The 26,568-nt window shown below is 39.6% G+C and overlaps 1 protein-coding gene across 7 annotated transcripts in view; it reads right to left on the bottom strand.

Annotated features, from left to right (window-relative positions):
* nsmfb (NMDA receptor synaptonuclear signaling and neuronal migration factor b) overlaps positions 1-26,568 on the bottom strand; it is a 59,869-nt gene that overhangs the window by 5,704 nt on the left and 27,597 nt on the right. For 4 of the 7 annotated variants that reach the window (XM_028034421.1, XM_028034423.1, XM_028034419.1 and 1 more), the window contains 9 exons: positions 17,322-17,374; positions 15,062-15,151; positions 12,425-12,552; positions 11,080-11,163; positions 10,211-10,244; positions 9,909-9,979; positions 8,582-8,661; positions 7,654-7,756; positions 1,535-1,610 (listed from right to left, as the gene is read on the bottom strand). In XM_028034421.1, the coding sequence (XP_027890222.1) occupies positions 1,535-1,610; positions 7,654-7,756; positions 8,582-8,661; positions 9,909-9,979; positions 10,211-10,244; positions 11,080-11,163; positions 12,425-12,552; positions 15,062-15,151; positions 17,322-17,374 (719 nt within the window). The remainder of the gene's footprint in view (positions 1-1,534; positions 1,611-7,653; positions 7,757-8,581; positions 8,662-9,908; positions 9,980-10,210; positions 10,245-11,079; positions 11,164-12,424; positions 12,553-15,061; positions 15,152-17,321; positions 17,375-26,568) is intronic. The other 3 variants (XM_028034420.1, XM_028034425.1, XM_028034424.1) reach the window with 1 other exon arrangement.

Here is a 26,568-nt window from a genome sequence, read left to right as displayed (position 1 = left end):
CAAGTCTTCTGGTTTCCTTCTCGCTATAGAAGCTGACTAGATAACTACCGTACCCGTATAGGAAAGTGAACGCCGTGATGCACATGGGTTGGAGTCGATGGAAGCTTATTTAATGACTGTCAGTCCATTGATGAATGACCGAGATGTCATCAGATTTGCTGGCAGTAATTTGATTGTTGCAGGCAAGAAGTGGGTCAGCGAACTGCAGTCTTTGACTTTCTGCTGTGGTGTCATTTTTTATGAGCCTGGAAATTTTCAACACACTAGGGCTGGGAGATCTTGCCAAAAAATGATATCACAATATAAAAACTTTTAAACACCTCCATAATGTTATCACAGATGATATTCCACATTTGCTGCTTTTTCAGTTTCTTTTCATTTGGACAAATCAATATGTACCTTAAAAACAAAGCTGTTTTTCATGCTTTTTTGTTTTTTGCTTTTCTTTATAAACAGTTATTAGAATACAAAATCTAATCAAATACAAATATACCCAAAAATCACACAATAAGCTTGCATTTATCAAAAACAAATATATAAAATAGATAAATATAAATGTCAACTAATTTTGGGCAACAAAAAACCCAGTTTGAAATAAGCTACTGAGGGTAAATAAAAATAAACTTAAATACACAAATGAAGCAAACTTTTGATGCTTCTGATTATTAATAGTTAGTTGCATGTCATTTTTTGTCATTTTGTTTTATTTATTAATGATGAAAAGATTGCCTGAGAATTAATTATGATACTCTAGGAGGGTCCCAAGTGTTCAGATAGTCATTAACCAGATTAATCAGAAAGTGTGAAGAGCTCTTTGTTTCCCTTTTATTTTCAAGCATCTAGCATGCTGAGCTGAGTGATTATGTATCAGTGTAGATGGCGTATTTATTAGATTATCTTATTACTTTATCATTTTAGCATGTTTTAGCCAATTATTTATTTTAAACCTGCATTTAAATCAAATGCAATGCTTACATTGTTTCCTCTGGCATTTAAAATGTATTTGATTTTAATGTTTCAATCATTTCTGCTCCTATAATTCTGTTCCTGTTCTGTTTTTTAGCTCTTGATTATTGCTCCCTGTCTTTCAGTGGAAAAAGGTAAGTGATTGGTCATAGCAGTGCAGGCAATGTGCAGGAAGAGGAAAAAGACAAAAGCAGGAGAGGAAGCAGAGCGTAGCGGCTCAATGGAAGACGGCGGCATGCACAGCTGAGATAATGATGTTTTATGAGCTAAAGAATTAGCATGGCATCAATAGTTGTCAGGAAAATAACTGACAGGGGATTCATGAGGAGTGTAGCACGGCACTCTTTTAGTCACCAAGTAGCTTACTGGCAGTGATTCATGCTCACTATAACCACTGAAACACGTAATCTAACTGAAGTCCATAGCACTCCAGCAATTCAAGTTTGGTTTTAATGAGTTTTTTTTTTTACTGTGTACACCTCCTATAAAGATGAAGTTTACTAAGCAGTACTATGTATATTTCGTTTGTAAATTTGTAAAGTTCCAAATGTGCATGTGGTTCTCTCACCTTGGGCTGACAGCTCTAGTGGAGACTTGAATTCAACAGACAACGGCCTCATCAGCCTCTTCAAAGTCTGGATAAGCTGCAAGAAGCACAAAGAGGCAGAAGATGAGTGGAATACTTTTGTCTCTCCCTTTTATTAGTCATTATTATTCATAAAACACATTAAAACCAAAGACAAAAATGATTATGGAGACATTTTGAACCTCAACTTGCCGTATTACCAATTAGCCCAATAAGCGTGGTTCTTTATTTAAAGAAATGTCCCCACTAATGGACGGCTGGCGGCTCTCTTTGTTACCAGAAAAGCTGAATGTGAAATGACCAAAACTGAATAAGTAATAAATGGAAATGAACTGAACTTATGATGCTTTTCCAGTTGTAACAACCACTCAAAACCACTTTACTCCATTCACCCATGGACACACACACATGGATACACAGGTTTGTTGACAACTTGGGCTTAAGTACCTTGCCCAGGGGCACACTGGCAGGTGGCAGGAGGAATCTGGAATGAAGTTGCCTCATATCTAATGACCAGCACACACCACAGTCAGGCCCCCTGTTGCAGCAGCCCAGTCAACATGGCCAAAGCAAGAAGCTCAAATTTGTATGAAGGTATTTAAACACCTTACATATGATGAATAAGTAACTTTACGCCATCTTCTCTCGATGATGTCCTCAACTCTAAAGGCTGTTGTTGTCACACTGCACACTGGTCAGTCTTATCACTGATAGGAATAAGATGTCATTTTTTTTGTTTTAACTGATTGATTGCCAGTCGGGATGGAAATCTGGAAATCTGGCAATCAAACTTCAAAATGGGATGATTTTGACTCCAGTAGATTTATTTCTCTGTTATCATAATTCAGTTTAACAAAATAAAGTTTGCATCTGTATGTCTCATCTGCTCCTATATACAAATTTGAAGATGCTGATGGGGTCACTGACATTATTAGTTGTTACTAAAGGACTCTTAACTTTCATAACCCTCATCTGGACTCAATGTGTTTTTCAATAGTGACAGAAGGGGGCCATAGAGCACAACGTGCAGACACACACAGGTTTGGTACCTGTGTGTGTTAATATTTCTTAATGATGTTTTTATATATATATTTTTTATTTTAGCTCAGTTATTTTATTAAAATGATTTCTATTTTTGTGTCAAACAATAAGTAAGGGAATTATAACATGCTCATTACTATGTTGAAAAATGGCAACCTTAAACTAAATAATGATCTGTCTTCTCTTCTCATTTAGGACATAGAAATATGTTTGATGATTAAAAAACTGACTTACAAAAATGTTTTGTCAGTGGGGGAAAGTAATCTTTTAACACAGTGTAAGTACATATCTTGTTCGATATGAAGATATAAACAACATATCTTTATATCTGCATATCTTGTTTATACACGTCAAACAGGAAATGCAGATAGCGAGGCTGACTACTAAATGTTTCTAAATTGTTCCTATCTGCCTTTGCTTTCTGATCAGCATCAGATATCAGGGAAGGAAGTGTGTGACCTCATGTAACTTTATGCAGCATCAGGTTAGTTATGTACTGAATTGTGGATTAATAAAGCTAGTAAGACAGATGCTGCTGACACTGGATCTGAGGCTTTATTTGAAATTCTTGCATGCTATGTCCAGGTTTTTATTGTCAATATTATTGTTGTTTTTAATATTTAAAGACTGCTGGGTATTTGGCCCAACATAAATTGTGAATCATAAATATTTTTGCTCTGTCCCAACTCCTAAAGATTTGTGGGCATGACTCTACAGAGGAGCTGCATCAGAACCATAAAGCATGTCATCATGAATCGCATTTTTGACTCAAGGAGTTTTTAATGACCATCTGAGGACAAACTGAAACACCTTATGAAACAATTTGATGCACCACAAGTCTTACAATTGGATTTGACATAAATCCATAGAAATCATGTATTCCACATTTAAATCCAGGAATACTGCAGAATATTTCATCTGCTGCATGTCTCACACTTTGCATGTGAATGCCTTTGAATCTGGAAGCATGTCACATCTGATGATGCTTCAGCCTTCGGCCCCGTCTCCACTTGTCCTCCGCCTCTTGCTCCACTTCCTCCCCTCCGTCTTCCCCTGTGTTCCCTCGGGTCTGCTACCGGTTTGCACGGTTAGGACCAAGTAGCAAAATGACGTTGCAGGTTTCATCTCAAGAGGCTTATGCTTTGTCAGGTTAGATTAGTAAGACTGGAGTAGGGTAAAAATGACCTGTGCTAACTTTACATTTGAAAAATGGTGAAAACGTCATTACTTGATTTTTTTATGAGAAAACAGAAAAAAAACATGGTTTATATTTTGTAATCACTTTTCGTGCTAAATTTTCAATTGATCCCATTCTAGTTCTGCAATTAATCATGATTAATCACTTTACCTAACTTTGGACATTTGAAGTAGAAATATGCATGCAGTCGTGGTTCTAACCAATCACAGTCCAGGCAATTATCTGATTTATTTTTTCAGCAGAAAGCAGGTAACGTTGTCTCCCAGCAGTCAACAGGAACTAAGAGAAACTTGCTCCACTAAATATGCATACAAGTAGAAAACTTGTTCAGGGAACAACTGACTTTATTTTCTAGTTCTTGGGTGGCCCACCCTCTTCTGATGCTGCCCTGGGCAACTGCCACTGTGTGCATGTTTTCAAAAAAATGTTTAAGAAAATATTTTATTGTTTCAAACCAAATATGCATGAAGTTTGTTTTATATTCAGGAAGGCTTAAAAGAAGTCATTTCGTTTTAAATGTTCGTTTAGAACCATTCCTCTCCATTGGAACTTGTGCGATGAGGTGACAGTCTCTGGTCCTCATCCCGCTGTGTGAGTTGTGCCTGTGAAATTTTGAGCTCTTGCACCTGGATGTGCAGATGAAGTCCAGCAACACAACGCAGGAAAGATGAAAAATGTTCAACGTTTCTTGCTGTCTGCTGTTGTGAAAAACTTTCAAATTTTGCTGCTGTCGATTTTGATTAAAGTAGGTGATGCAGTTCATCTGCATTATGTAATACTAATGCATTACAATCTTCTGGCTAATGCTTTAACGTTGACAGCTCGAATGTTTGTTTTCCTCACCAGCATGATTTTAAATTGAAACAACACTTTACCGTCTAATGTTTTGCTGATGCTCTGCTTACACTAATAAAAAAATCACTTCCTGTGGTCTGTCAAACTTTTTCTTCATCCGACCCTCACTGCTCCTAACACGGCTTCTCTCATGTTTTAGAGTCAAATATTGGTTTCCACATAACTGCTGGTGTGATAAACTTGTTTTTTTTATTTCCCCCCTTTTAAATCTTGATTTTCTTGGCTTTTTTTGGTGCAATAAAACAAAAATACATGTTGATAAATGTAGGCATGAATGGTGTTTTTTTTTGTTTTTTTTAAAGAACCTTAATGTGTTACTTTTATTCACGTAGGCTGAACGCTAAACTTTGTCATTTTTACTGAGTGATTTAATTCGTCGAGGTTTCTAGATGATTGTGTCGTTTGTTCAGAAAGTTTGTTTCCTCTAAGTTTTACCACACCTCTAATACATAAAAATCTAATAAATGAACCCTGACAGCTGCAACAGCTGACATCGATTATCTCCGCAGAATTCAACCTCTACTGATAAATGGGCAGGTGTGAGACTTGGGGGACGTTGACAGGGGCCAGACGTAGACTGGCACCTAAATGTCATGCCGTGTTGGGAGGTGGGGAATGTTCCTGTAACAATGGTCTGGGGAGGGAGAGGCCAGCAGGAAACGCCAGAACAAGACTGACTCCAGCTTTAACAGGATTCAAAGAATCTCTTGATAATATCTGATATCATGGGCCACTTTCAGAGGTTTCAGAGGTTGCTTGAATTGATTGCAATCATTATGGTAAAGTGCATTCTTGGCCTTCCGAGCCAGTGGTTATCAGATGTCCTCGTATCGCTCTCTCAAGATTCCTCGTCTTGTCTTTGTGTGATTTTTATTTCATCACAACATCTAAGTCTGAAGCCTGTCACTGGAGTAGAACCAACACATAATGCGGTACCTTCTGCAGGTAGCCCAGCCAGTCAATCTATTCTTAGCAACACTCCAGGTGAGGCTCCAGGAACACACACAGGCAGCAGCGGGGGGACAAATTGTTAAATGCAGCGAATAAGCCCTTCCCTGTCCGTGGCCCTGCTTGCGCAACTTGTTTCGAACCACAGCGGAGGAAATGCTAAATGTCACAGTGACTGCAAGAGTGGCGAGCGGCTGCCCTGCGTTCTTTGCAGAGTGGCTGAACAAGTTGAACACACAAAGGACTTTTATTAAAGTGCAGGATCTAACTTTAGAGAAGAGTAGAGATTTCTTTAATAGGAACAGACAAAAGGACACTTGCAACGTAGATCGCAGGGAACACAGGACATGAAGTGAAGATCGAGAACGGGAAGATCAATGAACAATGGGGAAATAAATGGGCATGAAGATGGTAATGATAATGCGAGGAGCCAATGAAGAATAGGAACGAATTAACTTATATACAGAGGGAGAGGTGGAGCTGACGAAGCAACCAGAAGGACTAATGAGAGGGAAGGAGATAGATAACAGCTGTGAAGGAGAGCAGACTGACAGGCTGAGAGAGAGCTGAACTATGACGAGAGAAGTTACCAATCAAATGAAAACCATCGAACTGATCAAGGAGAATGAAATCCTAAAGCAGAAAGAACAGAAGTAAAAAAAATAATAAATTAGCATAGAAGGATGAACGAAAAGTTCTAGGAAATTAAAATAAACAAAAAGGAATGGGATGAAACCCCAAACTTAAAAACCACAAATCACAAATGTTTTTAAAGAAAGAAATTGGCTGTTTGTCAATAATAAGCAAAAAGGAGAGAATTTTTGGTGGACATGGTAATGAAATGAGTCTAAAAGTTGAAATGATGGAAATAAATTTGTTTAATGAAAATTCACGTTTTGTAGTAAAATGCTTTTGCGCTGGAATGAGGTGGATTTTTGCCGAAATAGATGTATTTCAAGTAACTGCAATGGAAACACCTGTTTCACACAGGTGAACAACCCGATGTTACTGCTGGCGAAAAAGATGAAGACCACAGTTGTCCAGGGGGTGTTTTTTGTGGGCTCTAGTGTCCCTTATATGACAGTGGGCTGACAGGAAACTGGGAAGGAGAGGGGGGAAGACATGCGGCAAATATCGTCGGGTCCGGGAGTCGAACCCGCGACGGCCGCGTCGAGGACTCAAGGCCTCCAAATATGGGTCGCGCTAACCACTACGCCACCACGGCACGTCATGAAGACGACAGTTTGCTTTGCTTTTGTTTTGTTTTGTTCAGACAATGTACAGCTGGCTCCAGCAGAGCTCTCACAGCATCACACACTTCATAAAATATTTTGGATTCCAACATGGTGAATTAATAACTCTTCTGTAAAATGGCCAACTACTTAAACATTAACCAACCTGGCTTGAGAAACGAGTTAAACAGCTCAGAGCTCTACTGTCGTATTCCTCCACCCTCAGATGCTCAATCACAACATTTCTAAGACACACACAAACATGCAGTTATTCATCCAGTGGCCTTTACTCTTCATCTACTCGTTATCGCTCCTGATTTACAACTCTGGATGGTGGCAGAAGAGCAACATGTGTTTGAGCCTGCAGTGTCAGCAGGGTAGCAAGTCTGGATGGGGCAGCATGTCTAAATGCGATATATTGGGCATATTTCAGGCACATGTTATTATGAGTGTCTCTGTATGGTTAGTGTGTCAGTCTCTGTGGGGGAGGAAGAGTTGCAGAAGGAGCGCGAGTGTGAAAGTAAATGTGTGAACATGTAATTAAAGCGAGAGCTAGCATGTGCATGCAACTTAATATAGCAGCTGTGGAGAAGTTGACGCTCCCTAACAAACTAGCAAACTCCCCATCACCTGACCCCTGACCCCCCGCCCTGACAGCAGGACTACAAGCTGCTGTTAATACCATGCAAGTAGAAAAAAGTGTTTTGAAAGGACGACATGAGCTGAAGGCCTGAATGATTGATCTGTACACAGCAGCAGGAAGCATCTCACTCTGTGGACGTTCAGAGGAAGCATAACAAGATGTGGACGTCTGGCTTCAGACTCACCTTCTCTCCATTAGCGCTTCCCAGCACATAACAACCCATGATGTGGATCAGGTTGGGCTCTGGGTTCAGTTTGCTCATCAGCCTGCTGAGGCGCCGCCAGAACCTGATCACACGACACAGACAAGACGACGGGAGCAGTCCGTTACAAAAACCAGCAAAACATCACACTTGTTCTTATTTCTTCAGTTTTAATATTTCCAGTTTCTTCCAAAAGTATTGATGCCCATCAGATTTATTATTTTTGGGGTTGTCTGTGATAGACAAAACTAAAACTGAAACCCGAAGCTCCAACTGTGTGACTGATGACTAGCAATAAGACTCTTAGTCTTTTTCAGGGGAAACAATATTTAACTTTGAGTGAACACAAACTTTTATTTTCTTCTTCTCTGCATCACAATGTTAAGATTCTAAGTAGGGCTGTCAAAAAATGTATTCAGATTAATCACATTATAGAACTATGAATAATCACAAAATGTAAAAAAAAATGCACATCTTAAAAATGTTAAAGAAAATCCTTCATAGTCTCAAACCAAACCTCTCAGCTCTCCAGGTCTTTACATTCAGGATGGTTAAAAAGAAGTCATTTTGTTTCAAATGTAATTTGGAAATATGAATTATAAACTGGCTGTGTTTTGGTGGAAAGATAATTCATCATTACAATAAGCACATACTTAATGGGTTTTATCCAGAAGTCCATTGCTGTGTTTTTTAAAGTGAAATTTTCCACTCAGCTGACCGGTCTGAACGCCAGCCACCGAAAACAGAATCAGTTTGGGTCAAAATATGTAATGCGACTGATCTGCATTATGTAACGATATCAACGTGCTAAACTTTTTAAATTAATCTAATCACGTTGACAGTATATTTTTCTTCCATGAATGTTTTAATCCTGTAACTACTGATGTCAGAAGCTGGGAAGACAACTTACTGCACCATGTCGTCCTCCTTCTCCACCTTGGCGAAGGTGGCCACTTTATTCTTCAGCAGGTAGAGATGACCCGGACCCCCCTGGGGAGGAAACACACCACTTACCAAATGAAAAACACACAGCTTTGACAGCTGGGGTCAGAGTTCTGCATGTAACCTACTGCTGTTGTTTGACACAAGCAGAAGAATAAAGGCACACATTAATCACAGAAGGCTAAAAGCTACAGTCTGTAACTTTTATTAACAAGGTTTGTTTCTTTTTTTTACATATTTGCAGCAGAGCAGCAGAGTTTTGTAACAGTTGAAGGCTGGACAGATTTTTCTCATGGAGACCAGAAAGCAGGGCATTACAAGAGTCTAAACGGCTGGAAATAAAATCAAGCATCAAACGTATGTTTGTATGTTTGATATGTGGAATAAAAATAAGCTCAGAGTCAAAAAGAACCACCAGGCTTCTGATTTCTTTGAAAGGATTAGAAGGTAAAGTTTGTAATTTCTGAATTGTACTTTCTTTCTGATCCTCCGTTCCAGTAATTAAAACTTCTGTTTTGTCCTGGTTGAGCGGCACATTTTAACTGCGATGCAGCGATTGGCTGGGGGCTGATCACAAGACAAAGAGGTTGTAGCTGAGAGTCATCAGCGTTAGTCCATGTTTCCTGATGATCCACCAAGCGGCAATAAGATAAAAAGTAGGGGGCCTAAAATAGAGCCTTGGGGAACGATATTATCATATCATAGATGTACTAGCTTAGAAGAAGTTAGCTTCACTAATTAAAGTGAAGGTAACAAACTTCCAGAAAACTGCAAAACAGCTGAAACACTGAGTTCCTTTGAGTCAAGACTAAACACCCACCTGTTTAGAGTCGCCTTTGAAACAGTGAACAACATATATGATGCGTATTGATGTTTTTCATGATGGGCCTCGACAGAATGCAATGTTTGTTACTAGTTTCTCAAACTGGTGACAAATTACTTTTTTATTTTTGTGTGTTTTTATGATGTAAAGCCCTGCTTAAACATGCCGTACAAATAAACTTGTTCGGTTGATTGATTGATAAAGTAAACGTTTGATTTTTTTCCTATTCTACAGTTTGTTTGTTCTATACTTTTTGTTCTTACCAGAATACAATTGTACCTAAAATAAGTTTCTCTGTAGATTTTGACCTACAAATTAAATGCAGCTTAAATATATTAATGTTAATTTGAAATTGAAAATATAATTACATGAGAGGTATCGGTTACACTGCATGCTGGGTCGGCTCCCCATAAAGTATAATATGATGTATAATTATTATTATGGAAGCATGTACCTCCAATCTGTCGCTCACCTGGCAGAAAATCAGCATGTTCCAGATCCGGCAGCCCTTCCTGTAGGCTGTCAGCTTCTTCTCTATCTCTTCTGGGGAGGGAAGGAGAAAGAGAGGTGTCACTTTTCCCACTCAGCGTTTCACGGTGAGAAACAGAAATTGGCCGTGCCTCAAGAGACTCACACAAACACGAGAGCACAAGAAAACAGTGAGTCATCTCTGCACTCCGGCCAGCTGAAACTTATTCCAGCCCCACCTTCACAGCATGAGCCATTTTCACCTCAACACTATTATTATCCAAAGAGGGAAAGATTAGCGCTTACCAAGGATGTCATCGAAGGTGGCGTGCTCATGGTCCTGTAAATAGAACATTCACACCGTATTACTATTGAGTTCAACAAGGAACGAAAAATTAAGCAACTCGTAGATTTTTAAATGTTGGTTCATTGAAAAACAAAAGATAAGAAATACAACCAAGCATGCTTTTGAAGAACAGAAAACATAAGGTTTAACACTAGAATGGCTTGAGTTTGAACTTTGAACTTTGAAGTTTGAATTACTTATAAAAAAATCTACAAAAAAAATAATGAAAACAGCTGAAAATGATTTACTAAAAGAAAAGTGGATAGACCAGTTTTTACTCAATAAATAATAAGTTTAAGGACCAGGCAATACTACAATTGGCTGAGTTCCTGTTGGTTTTTGCTTATCATTGTCTCATTGAAATGTATTCCTTTGATTTTAAACTCATTTTCAGATTAATCTGATATTTTCAGACTGGTTTTTGTAACGCTTTGATCCTGCAGTACTGATTTTAGACAATCTCTCTGTTAAACAAAAACAGCGTTCAATATTTCTTTCCTGCTGTGTTCATCACTCTTTATTACTAATATTAAGATATGCTGTTAAAATGTACAACTATCTTTAACATCCCGTTTTAGCATAAGCAACTGTAGTTTTAAAAAATATATATATATTTTGAATCTTTCCTCATCTCAAGATTTTCAAAACACTATTTAAGGGTCAGTGTGTATTTTTCAGGCATTTAGTGCCATTTTATAGCACAATCAAGTAACTGTAAACACTGCATCATTGGAAAAGGGTGTAAGTTATTTAAAAATGATCAATGTCACACCGATGATGTGATTAATTTTTAAATATATCATATTTGTCATCTACAGTTGAAACTCACATATAGAATAGGGATGATGGAGGGGTCGTCCCTGCGGATGATGTCGGGAACATACTCGGCCTTCGGTACCTTGGAGGAAATGAGCTGTGGATTCATACAAAACACTTTCATTAACTGTAGCGTCACATACAGACACAAAGCTGAGATGGGGAAAAAAACCAAAAGAACTATGATATGTATATTTCAAAGAATTAGATAATAAAAAGGTAATCCATGCTTTCCCGTTGCATGTGATTTGTTAAAATTCAAAAGTGTTGCAGCGGCCAAAATACTTCAGAAAATACTATAAATATCTCTCCCTATTTGCTGATATGAGCAAATTCTGTGAATAAGGATACATAAAAACCATGTAGGCCTGTATAATAAATAACTGATGGGAATTATTTGAAGCTATTGAATGTGTTTAGTGCCTGATGTGAACAGAGTCCTGACTAGATCTTTGACCCCTTACATTTTGTTGTCATACTTAACAGTTTCATGTTATTAGATATATTTTAAAATCAGACAATTAAAACCAGGATAAATACAAAAGCAGGAAACCCGACCACATGTGAAAATGTAAGTTGCCTCGTCAACATTGCAGCTGGTTTTTCCACCATGTGGGAAACTTTTGAAAAGTTTTTGAACGTGATCAAGTCATGCACTTTAGATATCGATAGATTTTGAGACAGTACTTTGACTAGACCTCTCCAAAACAAACACTTTGGCTTTTTTAAAGTTCATGTGAACTTAAGGTCAAGAACTCATTGTGGGGAGTTTTTCCTGAGGAAAATTCACGGATCCAGTCCCTCAAATGTTTTGCACCTAATATAGGAGAAAATGCACACAAATTGTTTTTCACATTGTTTTTCTGTCATCTCCGTTTTATCATGTTAATATGTTAATAAGTATTTTATAAACACTGATCAACTTTATCTAAATTGTTCCTGGTTTTAAACCCCCCCAAAAATTACAAAAACACCTAAAAGTCAAAAGTTTGGTGGTATATCAAAGTTCTGACCACTTTTTATATTAATATATGTCCAAATAAAAAGTATTGATATCAGTGACACTGGTCATGATCTGCATCAATACCAAAATATGCAGTAGCACAAACTTCTACATTCTACTAATACTGATTTGATGATCTTAAACATTTGGGCATGACAAAATACAAAAATTGATGGGATTTTTTAACTGGGGCAAATACTTTATATTCATTCCATAAATCTAAATACTATTTTGGGTCAAAGTAAAGTTAAGAGTAACTTTTTCTGAATCACTCTGTTTGCTAACCTAAAACCTGATTCAGGACTTTGAATGGAAAACATGAGGAATATTTAGGAAAACCTGGAAGGTTATTGACCATGATTTTTGGCGGGATGAAATAGTCTCCTTCGCAGGCCGCCCTCTCCAGACCCCTCTCCTGCTCCCAGTCAGCATCCTCATCAAGCCCTTCATCTAGAGTCCCTGAGGAGGTCTGAAGCTCGCCACCTGACTCGCACACGGGAACAAAGGGCGAGTTCAAAGAACAACACACACACACGCACACAGAGAGAGATAAGGGTAAACCCTTTAAAAGCGTTGCACCTGTTACTTGATTTATCCAGCACAGTCGGGGAGGAACGAGACGGCAGACAACGCAAAGCAACAAGGCTGCCGTCTCCTTCCGCACCCTGCCACACGCAAACAGACGTGACACCAAGCAACAGGCAGACGGTCGGCAGGCTGCAGGGCGGAGATGTCTCTGTGGATGAGGGCGGCAGACTGCACGGACAGACAGAGCTACAGGACGCTGCGTGTTGGTCAGTTCCTCTGTTTACACTGCTTCTGCTGCTCTGTGGGAGCTCATGCTGACCTGTGTGCGTGTCGGTCAGTTTGCAGAATACGGCGGCCTGCAAAAGCATTGATGCCCCTTCAACTCTTAAGTTTTATTAAATGTATTTATTTACTGGTGTTGCATATAGGCCTGTCACAGTTTTGCTGGACATTAATTTGTCCTGCTAATTATTGTGATAAATGATGATATTGTTGTTTTGAGACTATTTTCAAATATTGATAAGGGCATAACAATACAAGATCTCCATCTTAAAGCTGCAATATGTAAGTAACTTTTATAAAATTATATTTTTTGCATATTTATTGTAACTGTCACCATGTTGTGACAGCATGGTATGAGATTGATAGTCTGTGAAAAAAAAATCTGATTTATCCCAGTACTCCCAGTGCAACACTAGAACCAACCAATCAGAGCCAGGAGGAAGGTCTTTGCACCTGATCCTTTACTCTCTACAGTGATATAGCATCGGTGGCTAGTTAGCTCGGCCACTGATGATGGCAGATTAATGGTTTTCCTGCAAACCAGTAAGGCTGGAAAACGCCTTACCGGTTTGTACTCACAATGTGCAGTGAATGTACTCACTGCACATTGAGCAGTGAGTACATAAGGTTGATTGGCTGATTTAAGCCCCTCCTCTTGGTTCTGATTGGTTGTTTTTGAACGGGAGTTCTCCTTGGGCTGCCACCTTATCATGGTGGAGGGATTTGAATGCCCCAATGATCCTAGGAGCTATGCTGTCTGGGGCTTCATGCCCCTGGTAGGGTCACCCAAGGCAGACAGGTCCTAGGTGAGGGACCAGACAAAACGCAGCCCGAAGACCCCAATGATGAACGGCACCATTGGACTTGGTGTTCCCTCGCCCGGATGCGGGTCACCGGGGCCCCACTCTGGAGCCAGGCCTGGAGGGGGGGCACGATGGCGAGTGCCTGGTGGCCGGGCTTTTTCCCATGGAGCCTGGCCGGGCTTAGCCCGAAGAGGAAACATAGGCCCCCCCTCCCATGGGCCCACCACCCGTGAAAGGCTGTGATTTTCACAATATATCAGCTACTAAATGGACAGAGGAACTAACAAGTTCATGCCATCATCTGGGAGGAGGTTACTGGTTTCTCAGTCACAAGCTGGTTGCAAACCTGAGGCCAGCAGGTGTCAGTCAGTTATGGTAGATCTGAAATTTGGTTTGATGACGTCAATATGAGAAGCTACAGACTGATAGGAGGAACCAAAGAGCTCTGGAAAGGTAAAGGCAAATCTACTGAAGTTGGGATATAATTCATTTAATTTCACATAATTACCGCGGTAGAAGCCATTTGTTTGTTAAAATTTTATGAAATGTATTTGTTCTATTTGATGTTTGTTGTGAATGACGTAAACTCACAAACGAACGAGGTAATTAGTCCAACGTTTAGAAACTACAGCGGCTGTAATGAGCCACAGCAAAGGGAAACAAAGGTAAAATGACCTGAACAGGTGATCAACTCAAAACCACTCCTACCTTTTTACTCTCTCTCTCTCTTTGTAGTTTAAACACAACTGTTACCGCGGCAACCGCCTGCACCCTGCTAGACGGGCAAAGATTACGTTAAAAACAAAACATTCAGTCCGTTACGATATCAAGTTTCCAGGCTTGATATTTATTTCTCGATTATTAATCAGCGCTTCCCTGAACACAGCGATGGTTGATTGACTAGCTGTACTTGGTGCTAGCGTGGCTAACATGAGTAACAGTTTAGTCCGAAGCCTTTTCTGCTAAAATAAAATCTTTAGTGTATGACAGATACAGACACATTGCATATTGATCTGTTTAGCTAACGTAAGACTGTGTAGCAGACAGGCTTCAAGGTGTAGAAGTTGTATCAGTTCTGCCATTATGCTGTACTTAGCTAACGGGAAGCTAAGTGTGTTTGTGAGACGTCCACGCACGTGACCACGTAGAATGGGCATCAGCCAATGAAAACGGCTCCTCTGGTAAGGTCCATTGACACTATATAAATAAACTCAACTGAATTGGATAGAATTGAAAGAGTTCAAGGGGCACAAATGATTTTGTACAGCCATACTGCACCACGTGTAAATGAACACTAAAAAACAGAGTGTGTGTACCACGTAGAGTGCATAGCTAAGTACTTCTCGTTAACGGGAGTGACTGAGAGAGCATGGACTCACTGTCTCTGGAGTCATGAATAGACTCGGGCTTGACGGGGGTGGGATCACTCCATGAACGGCTGAAGCTCTTGGCTCGGCGGTCGACGAAGGCTGACAGGATTAGGGGGAAGAGAGTCACTTACACATGATTATCAGTGATGACTGCAGGCTTACTGGTCCTGCTTTCAGAACAACGGGAGCTTCAAAGTGATTTAAGAGTTCCTCCTGCCACTATGGGCTCATCCCACCAGCCACCAGTTAGCTGCATTACCACAAGGCTATAGTGGGAGAGAGCCGAGGTATTATTTATTTCTTCATTTATGCAAAAACTGTTGTATTTTTGTATTCTGAAGACAAAACTACCATCACAAAAGGAGCCTCAGTTAATTGATTTAAGAAATCTGTGTAAATGTATAATTTATTTTCACTAGATTATTTTACAAATTTGTTTTAGACTGACAGACTCAATTTAATTCAGATGAAATTAAAAAAATACTTTAACTGATTCCAAAGTGAAATTATCTTGTCGCCAAAGAGCTGTTGTGGAAAACATTAAAAATCAAAACATTCAAATAAATTATTTATAGATTTATTTGAATTTTTCTCTTACCAGAGTTTTCCCTATTTCCTCATTTGTATCTGATATCTTATAGTGATACTGTAGAATGGCTTTGACCTGTTCTCCAATACTCAAAGGGCATTGATTTTCCTTTTTCAATCACTTTAGGAAAATGTAACCTTCTAGGAAAACTACTTCAATTTTCATTTATGTGCCTCACATCCATTGAACGTAGTGAGTCAGGTCCGTAGACCCTGTCTGTGACAGTTGGTGTGAAGTAAAACATGGGCAGACCCAAACATTTCACTCTGCCCCTGATTCACACATTTGACTCCGCCCACAATCTAGATTTTAATGTGCCTCCTACTGGCAGAAGTTGAATAGAAATAAATGTTTTGCTCTTTATAAGACTTCAAGCTGTCTTAGGAAAACTTTCCAGTTATTAGAAAGGTTTTCCGTTCACTAAGTTACCAAAAAGGAATAAAATTGTTTAGCACTTCTACTAATGATTTGAACTTGGAAAAAAGGTATAACAGATGTTGTGTTTTCTACGAAATATATGAATGCACCATACAGCAAGGGCTTGGTCAACCTAAATAACAGCATACATCTACATAATCAAATCAAGACGTCCCTCAAAGTGCCTAACTTGACACTCTTTTTTTAAAGATTTTTTTGGCACAAATGGCCTTTAATTGCAGCATTCAACGGGAAATAGATGAAGACAGTGAGACAGGAGAATTCATGCTGCAAAGGTCTTAAGGTCAGGAATTCAACTGCATAGAGGATTAATAGTCTCTGTTAGCACCCGTTTTTCCTCTACGCCAAGCCCCGTTGGCAGCAAACTTGTCACACACTTTTTTAATGGCAGGACACTGATATAGGAAATCAAAATAAAAAATACACCATTGGTTATGTAAAAGAAATCAGGGACAGGCAAATGTTTGACTCACTCAGCCCAAACATGCAAGCTGCAGTTAGAGGCTTTTTGAGTAGGTTGTAATGGGTTAGTTTCACGCTAAATTCAAACATAAAGTTTCTAAATAAGCATTAGTTTTTAAATAGCATAGTGTTCTTGATATGAATACCTCATAGCAACTAAAAAATACACATAAACCAGAGTAAAAGAAAAAACAACAAAAAGACTATATTTAAACTGCTCTGACATGTCTTACATGCTGCCAAATAAAAGGGACTTGAAGTTGGAATACATAAACAATATTAATGACACAAGAGCCACACACAGAAAGACGCCAGACCAATCAAGACACTTTAATGTTGTCTGATGCCTAACAGTCATCATTAGGAAGGACTAAGCTCCTAATTACAATACGATCTGTCCCAACATGCTGAAGTAAAAGTCATGGCCAGACGTTTTTGCAGTGACACAAATGTTGTGTTGTCCAGACAGAAGCTTCCATATTCTGTCAAAGAACTCTGCAGTGAGCAAACTTCCTTCAACAGTCCAGAAGCGGTTTGGTGAAGATATATGTTTAAGCATAGATGGAGTTGCATATCACAAGCTAAAAAGGTTTTAGCCACAAAATAAAACAACGCTTTTGCCTCTGCCTACGCCTTCAGGCCATGACTGTGCTGTACGATGCAGAAAGCATGAATTAAGTGTGATGAGCATCTGTTCTGACGTTATGGTGTAAATCACAGCGAAAACGGACACAAACAAACTGACAACAGACGTTCTTGCAAACAGACTCAATGACTTACTTTGGACCTTCACCCTGCGACTGCCAACCATCCTGAGGTGTTTACGGAAATTTCTACAAGTGTAAGAAAAAGAACAAAGGAGAAATGTCACAAATGTGCGAAAGAAACTGAAAATGAGAATATTCTTAAAAACAAGAGGATGAAAAGACTTGAGGTAAGAGAGGCTCAGCAGAACTCTTGTTTCTAACATGACCTTCTCTTACTCCCCAGCTGTCCATTTACATGCTAGTACACCAGTACATATCATGGACAAAGTAAGTCAGGGTGAACTCTGACTACAGCAGAGTAGTCAGAGTATTTCAGATACTTCAAAATGTGCATGGAAAACAGTGATTGTAACACAGTTTGTGGTTTAATGCTATGAACCTCTTGTGAAGAGAAGAGAAGACGCGAGTCCTCGCCACGTACGTCCAGCGGCGTTAGCCGCTGCTGCCCCAGCTAGTGTGCTAACGTGTGGTTAGTCAGCTGAGGAACCTTCATGGATGAACTCACAGCAAAGTAAGCTCAACATAAAGAAACAACATTGCATATCTGAAGCATATTTGTTGTTTTTCATTTATTTCTTTTTTATTTAGACACTGATATATGTACCGTTTCATATATCTTCTTACCCTGCTATGATTTTCTTAGTGAAATAATTTCATTAACGTCTAGAAAATAGAAGCAAATAAACTCTTTTGTGAAGGCAGGTTATTAAAGGAGATGGTCTGTCTTCAGGTGAAGCATCTGCTGCTGTGATGAGGTGTGTGACACTTGACCTGGCAGGTCCCAGTCCCACAGCTCGTTATGTTTAATGAGCCCCACCTCTGCACCCTGCTGACTTGAGCTTTTGCAAAACAGGCGTGTTGGTTTTTTAACTTAAAGGGGCAGTGTTATGTAAAATCAACATTTATGAGCTTTACATTATGTTATTTCCTCATTAAAAACGCACGTGGAGTGTTGCCTTTATTCGTTCACAGTGATGGTATAGTTACTTTGAAAAAGTAACTTTAATTTGATTACCGATTACTCCTTGAAAAATAACTTAGATTACTGATTACTTAGTTATGATTACTTACTGATTACTAAGTTACATTAAAATTAACTTTTTAAGTTACTTTCAGCAGTTGCTAACAACAACGCTTCGCCACCTGTGAAAATGACATTGAGCTTTGCCAATACTTAATTGCAAGTTATTTTATAATGGTAACATCAACAATGTGTCTCCCCATATAAGGTTGAACTGAAAGGGAAATTGTTTAATGGTTACAACAGTACAAAAAAAACTTTAGTAATTTGTGCGCATTATTGTGTGTTACGGAGCCCTCTAAGGGACATGGGGAATTTTTTTTCTTTTGCGTTACCTCGCAAAACTTTTGCGTTACCTCGCAATACTTTTGCGTTCCCTCGCAAAACCTTTTGCGTTACCTCGCAAAACTTTTGCGTTCCCTCGCAAAACCTTTTGCGTTACCTCGCAATACTGTACTGGTCAGTTATGCAGCATAATTGAACACTACCAGCCTTTCTTACGGTGGGCGCCGTACTTTATGCTTTAATATAAGGTTATGTGAGGTTTTTCCATGAATTTTAGTATCTTTTTGTGAAATATCTGAAGTTTTATATCTTTCTTTAGGATAGAAAGGCACCACAAACCTACGATATAAACAGAAACCTTCCGTAAGTAGGAAAGAAATAAAAATACATTATAATTTGGACTATTTCTGAGTTATTATCGCCGGTAATAAATCATCTGACAGTTTTGATTGTGTCTCTGTTGTGTTCGTAGTCTGAATGGTTTAAAGAGCTGCTTTCAGTGCCGCTCCATCTTAGCCTTAACAGACATAAACATGCAGTAATAAATCGATTTTCAATCAGTGTTTTGCACCAAACAGTTAATAATAATAAACAAGTTTTCACTGAGGCTCTGTAAGAGCCATATGAATGAAATAAGTAATTATTGATATGACAGGAGCAGCGGCTTTGACACTTGTGTGGTGGGTGTGTCGATGTGGGCGTGACGTCACCAGGTATGAATGGGAAGGATACTGGCTTTGTGTGTATTAGGAAGCGGTGAGCGGGGCGGTCAGTCCTGGCAAAGTTTGGAACCTGATCATCAAAATGGAATAAATCGATAATTGTGACAGAACAAAGAAATGATCTGGACTTGATTGATAAACGGACAGATGAGATTCCCCGAGTTAACCCAGTGCGGCCCTTTACCATCATTAGTTTGTCGTGTTTTTAATAATAAAAACTTGTTAACAGTAAAAACTGTTTGGTGCAAAACACTGATTGAAAATCGATTTATTACTGCATGTTTATGTCTGTTAAGGCTAAGATGGAGCGGCACTGAAAGCAGCTCTTTAAACCATTCAGACTAGAACACAACAGAGACACAATCAAAACTGTCAGATGATTTATTACCCGCGATAATAACTCAGAAATCGTCCAAATTATAATGTATTTTTATTTCTTTCCTACTTACGGAAGGTTTCTGTTTATATCGTAGGTTTGTGGTGCCTTTCTATCCTAAAGAAAGATATAAAACTTCAGATATTTCACAAAAAGATACTAACATTCATGGAAAAACCTCACATAACCTTATATTAAAGCATAAAGTACGGCGCCCACCTTAAGAAAGGCTGGCAGTGTTCAATTATGCTGCATAACTGACCAGTACAGTATTGCGAGGGAACGCAAAAGTATTGCGAGGTAACGCAAAAGTTTTGCGAGGGAACGCAAAAGTTTTGCGAGGTAACGCAAAAGTATTGCGAGGTAACGCAAAAGTTTTGCGAGGGAACGCAAAAGTATTGCGAGGTAACGCAAAAGTTTTGCGAGGGAACGCAAAAGTTTTGCGAAGTAACGCAAAAGTATTGCGAGGTAACGCAAAAGTTTTGCGAGGGAACGCAAAAGAAAAAAAATTCCCCATGTCCCCTAGAGGGCTCCGTAGTGTGTTCCACTATTGTCTGGAAAACTATAAATAGAGCCCTCCACTCCCCAACCTCCAGGTTGTGCGTTACGGCCCTGCGTTTGGTGTCAGAGCGCAGCGCTCCTCCTGCGGCTCCACAATTCAGATGGCTGCTGCACAGATTTGTGACACTTATCTTATTATTAATAATTACAATGGCGTTTAGTTGCGCAACTTTACGGACACGTTCAGTCATGGTTGCTTTCACGTTTGTTGCGCTGTTCAGATTAGTCTCGTTTGCAGTTTGTTGTAGCGCAACGCGAAGGTCGATGTCATATTACCTTGACATTAACAAAGACACAGCAGGACTGCTCATCCGGGAAATGATGGACAGGAGAATGCTGGCGTTTATGTCTGCTTATTTCCTAGCCAAAAACGGCGGCCCTCGACTCATTAAATTTGCAAGCCCAAAGCCGCTTATAACAATCAGACTTGGCGACCGAAACTCAAATTAGTTCCTGTTTTTCCAGCAACAAAATGCGTGTCTCTACGGTGGCCGACAGGTGCAAATGCGCAGCAAAAGAGAAAACATGCAAACAAACAAAAAACACGCGCATAAATTAAATGCGGCAAGCAAAAAGCGAATGAAATGCAGCAAACAAAAAAGAAAACACCCCCGAATGAAATGCAGCAAACAAAGTGTTGAAAACGGAAGTGCTCCAGACCACTAGGGGGAGTCAAAGAAAATAGTATTCATTTCTATGGGACCAGATGCAAGATTCAGAGAAAGAAATTTGAAAGAAAGTAAAGGTACGTATAACTATATTTCTTTTCAGAAATATAGTTATACGTACTATATAACTATATTTAGTACGTATAAATACTATACGTACTTATATTATAAAAAGATACGCCGTCTTTTATAATATTATAGAATAACAGAATAATTTATGGGTAGCGTGATAGACTTTGTGTCAGTCATACCGTTCTGGGCTCGGTCTCGATTTTCTTTGACTCCCCCTAGTGGTCTGGAGCACTTCCGTTTTCAACACATTTTGTTTGCTGCATTTCATTCGGGGGTGTTTTCTTTTTTGTTTGCTGCATTTCATTCGGGGGTGTTTTCTTTTTTGTTTACTGCATTTCATTCGGGGGTGTCTTCTTTTTTTGTTTGCGTCTCTCTTTTTGTTTGCTGCATTTCATTCGGGGGTGTTTTCTTTTTTGTTTACTGCATTTTGTTCGCTTTTTGCTTGCCGCATTTAATTTGTGCGCGTGTTTTTTTTTTTTTGTTTGCATGTTTTCTCTTTTGCTGCGCATTTGCACCTGTCGGCCACCGTATGTCTCCCTCCATTGTTTACATTTCTGTCGCTGCTGCTGATGTCGCAACAGAAACGTCGGTCACGCCCCAAGACGCGTAGAGGAAATAAAATTAAATTACAAAAGATAATAATAACGCAAAGTGATTTCGATAAGTAACTGTAGTCTGACTTCTGGATTTGAAATAGCAACGCGTTAGATTACTCGTTACTAAGACAAATTGGTCCGATATGGACGTGCCGTGGTGGCGTAGTGGTTAGCGCGACCCATATTTGGAAGCCTCGAGTCCTCGACGCGGCCGTCGCGTGTTCGACTCCCGGACCCGACGACATTTGCCGCACGTCTTCCCCGTTTCCTGTCAACCTACTATCATATAAGGGACACTAGAGCCCACAAAAGACCATCTGGAGGGTTAAAAAATAAAAAATTGGTCCGATGTCAGTAACGCGTTACTACGGAGCCCTCTAGGGGACATGGGGAATTTTTTTTCTTTTGCGTTACCTCGCAATACTTTTGCGTTACCTTGCAAAACTTTTGCGTTCCCTCGCAAAACTTTTGCGTTCCCTCGCAATACTGTACTGGTCAGTTATGCAGCATAATTGAACACTGCCAGCCTTTCTTACGGTGGGCGCCGTACTTTATGCTTTAATATAAGGTTATGTGAGGTTTTTCCATGAATGTTAGTATCTTTTTGTGAAATATCTGAAGTTTTATATCTTTCTTTAGGATAGAAAGGCACCACAAACCTACGATATAAACAGAAACCTTCCGTAAGTAGGAAAGAAATAAAAATACATTATAATTTGGACTATTTCTGAGTTATTATCGCGGGTAATAAATCATCTGACAGTTTTGATTGTGTCTCTGTTGTGTTCTAGTCTGAATGGTTTAAAGAGCTGCTTTCAGTGCCGCTCCATCTTAGCCTTAACAGACATAAACATGCAGTAATAAATCGATTTTCAATCAGTGTTTTGCACCAAACAGTTTTTACTGTTAACAAGTTTTTATTATTAAAAACACGACAAACTAATGATGGTAAAGGGCCGCACTGGGTTAACTCGGGGAATCTCATCTGTCCGTTTATCAATCAAGTCCAGATCATTTCTTTGTTCTGTCACAATTATCGATTTATTCCATTTTGATGATCAGGCTCCAAACTTTGCAAGGACTGACCGCCCCGCTCACCGCTTCCTAATACACACAAAGCCAGTATCCTTCCCATTCATACCTGGTGACGTCACGCCCACATCGACACACCCACCACACAAGTGTCAAAGTCGCTGCTCCTGTCATATCAATAATTACTTATTTCATTCATATGGCTCTTACAGAGCCTCAGTGAAAACTTGTTTATTATTATTAACTGTTTAGTGCAAAACACTGATTGAAAATCGATTTATTACTGCATGTTTATGTCTGTTAAGGCTAAGATGGAGCGGCACTGAAAGCAGCTCTTTAAACCATTCAGACTACGAACAACAGAGACACAATCAAAACTGTCAGATGATTTATTACCCGCGATAATAACTCAGAAATAGTCCAAATTATAATGTATTTTTATTTCTTTCCTACTTACGGAAGGTTTCTGTTTATATCGTAGGTTTGTGGTGCCTTTCTATCCTAAAGAAAGATATAAAACTTCAGATATTTCACAAAAAGATAAAATTCATGGAAAAACCTCACATAACCTTATATTAAAGCATAAAGTACGGCGCCCACCGTAAGAAAGGCTGGCAGTATTCAATTATGCTGCATAACTGACCAGTACAGTATTGCGAGGTAACGCAAAAGTTTTGCGAGGGAACGCAAAAGGTTTTGCGAGGGAACGCAAAAGTATTGCGAGGTAACGCAAAAGTTTTGCGAGGGAACGCAAAAGAAAAAAAATTCCCCATGTCCCCTAGAGGGCTCCGTACGTTACTGACATCGCTGTTCCTTCATGCGTGTTTGAGAAATCATTTAATATCCCATGGCAACCTTTCTGGGGTGCCTAAACGCTTGCACCTACGAAGCGCTGGCTTTTCCACAAAGCTCTTTCTTGGAGCTTCTGCTCCTCAGAGCCCCCTTCCCTCATAACTCCCTAACTCAGCTCCTTCAAACTAGAGGCAGCAGCAGTGACAAACACCGGGTGGAACTGCAAGTCTGTGAGGTCAACATAGGAACTACTTCTCAGTCCAACACTCCAAAGAACAGTAGTAAACGACAAAATGTAGGAGCACTGTTGTGACGGCACGATGAAGGCAAAGTGTTGGAAAGAGCAGGATGCCAAATTTCAAAGCGCCAAATTTCTTTCACAAACAGCATTTATTTATAAAAGGAAATAAGAGAAAGTGACAGTTATTTGATTGTGGTAAAAATGTCACTGCCTGTTTAGATAATACACTATATTCCCTTTTAATAATGCAAAAACGCTAGCCTAAATGTGTGCAGGTTAAAATGAACATGGGTTTGCCATAACATGTGGAATTTGAAGCCAGCCAGGACTCTCCTCACTACAGAGCTGTAATTTAGGCTCCAAACAAAAAAATGAAGAGACGTTGAGATGTCAGGGCTGACTGCAGGGGTCGTGAAGGCAGGTCCTAAAATAGAGAGATGACTCACAGGAGAGGGGATCCATCAGTCTGCTGCAACTGTATTTTCATGCTGAGTGACAACAATGCTTAGCATCACACCCGCCAGTACAGAGGATTCCAAACAATAATCCCAATCCAAATAAATCTGCACCCACATCTCTACTTTCTTTCTTATCCAACTGTTGCCTCTCCCACATTATGAAAACTCTTTGACATGTACCTTTTCTCACAAAAACCCCTGAATTCTGAGTGACAGCACACACTCAGGAAAAGCAAATGAACCTCGTACTAAAGTAAAGGCTGCGCTGTGTGTCTCAGGCCTTGGTGGATGTGGAATCTCCAGCCAAACATTGGCAGATTTGTTCCCTCAGAGTGCCAGCCGCAGCAACATGCTGACAGACTGCTGTGGCAGATCGGTGTTTGGTGAGAAACAATGATTAAAACCTGCTGTACCCATTCTTAGCACCTCACAGCATAAATAAGATACAGGACTTTGGCTTCTGTTCACTGAATCATGATTCTGGGGTCGCTAGAGGCACAAGCCAGGAGAACGTCATTATAAACTGTCAGTGAAGAGTTTTAAACCCAGACTGAAACACATTCATGATGTTATGTTCACCAAGGGAAGGCTTTGAGAATAAAACTGTCATGAAGTGCGGTGTAGAGGTGGTGAGGCAGACGCTGTAGACCCAGGATGCGATAAATAAATGATTTAATGATGAATGTCCAGAATAACACAGTCCAACATGGGCAAAACAACGGGCAGCACGGCCGAGCGGAAGCCAGGGCTCGACGCCGGTAGCAACCGTCTACACAATGGACGAGACGACAGACTAGCAGCCAAATGAGACGAGGACCCGACAAAGACACACAGGTGACATTAAATACACAGGAGGTAATCAGAGAACGAGACACACCTGGGAACTAATCAAGGGGAGACAGGACAACACAAAGACTCAAGACACAGAAACTCGAAATAAATACACAGAAAAACACAGATCACAACAAAAACATCTGAACAATAAATCAATAACAATATATATCATCAAAGACCTGATAAAAATCAATATATAATGCATTTAATAGAATATTCAACATATCACCTTCCTAAAGTATTGGCCTGAGACATTTTTTGAGGGGCAAGGGGCAAATCACTTATGGCACAAAATGACACAGGCTATTACTGTAGGAAGGTATAATACATAGAATATTCACTGAACTATTATCCAAAACTACACAGCATTCTGGGAGATGTAGGCAGAGTCTGGGCAGAAGATGAGAGGCCTTATGGAGGTAACCTTAACAATGAAAAGCAGCATCAAATTATTGCGCAACTGTGGAGCATTAAGAAAAGAATCAACAGCACTAAAAGGCACAAAACGGGTGTGACTGTGAGAGAAAATTACATTCGAAAAGTTTTCCTATTGGGCCTCTTTAACTGTCCTAGTAAAAGCGCCAGCAGCCTTAAGATCTGAAGTGACAGCTTGTCTTTTCTCAGTCTGCGTTCGGCTCCATGACATTCCTGTCTGACGGCTCCAGGCCTTTCCTTACACCAGGATTCAGGTTCAGCTCCAGGCTGTTTGCGCTTCAAGGGAGCCACTGTATCTGTTTATACTCTGTCTTTGACAACCAAAGTCAAATTCATTATTTTGTTGTACACAATGTTGGCAACTAAAGCTGATTTTGATTGAACAAATATGACAGAACTCCACGTACCTCATGAACTCCATTATTTCTTGACATTTAGACCTATCTACCACTTTAAAATGCCCAGATACTGCATAAGGCAAGACAGGAAACATTGTGGCAGAAACTTTACTCTGAACACTGACCTTATCTCTTTTCTGAATGGAACCAGTCTCAGTCTCAGATCTTTTAAGCTAAAGGACTTTTTTAAATTACGGTATCCTTTCTTACTGGAAACCAGACAATGCCTTCTAATGTCTACTTTCTGTTTTTATTCTCAGTCATCTGGGTCATTTCTACTACAACCAGACTTCCACTCAGTTTTTCTAAAGATGTTTTTACACATATCAGGAGTTTTTGACAATTCTGGAGACTCACAGTTGAGCAACTTGTACTGTGATAGGATGCTTAAAGAGGCAATACGTTATATATATATATATATATATATATATATATATATATATAGTATATAAGTATATATATAAGTTGCCATCATGTTGTGACAGTTTGTAATGAGACAAATAATCTGTGAAAAGCTCCACTGCCTTCTCCCAGTGCTCCCAATACTAACTGCAGAAATACACCACTCAGCCAGAAACAACTACTGAGAGAAAGAGGGTTTTTAGGCTGTCAATCACTCCTGTGTCTCTTTCCTCTCTGCTGTGCTACAGCTGATTCACCACAACATAACCTGCCATGAATGCTTAAGCTAGTCAGCCTGGTCACCGATGATGGCGAAATGGTTTTCCTGTAACAGTAAGTTGTTTTTCCACTATTAGAACATTGAGCA

The sequence above is a fragment of the Xiphophorus couchianus genome, chromosome 12 (genome assembly GCF_001444195.1).
Source record: "Xiphophorus couchianus chromosome 12, X_couchianus-1.0, whole genome shotgun sequence".
In the NCBI taxonomy this organism is placed as follows: Eukaryota; Metazoa; Chordata; class Actinopteri; order Cyprinodontiformes; family Poeciliidae; genus Xiphophorus; species Xiphophorus couchianus.
The sequence above is the reverse complement of the archived record's forward strand: the minus strand, read 5'-3'. Positions and strand labels throughout refer to the sequence as shown.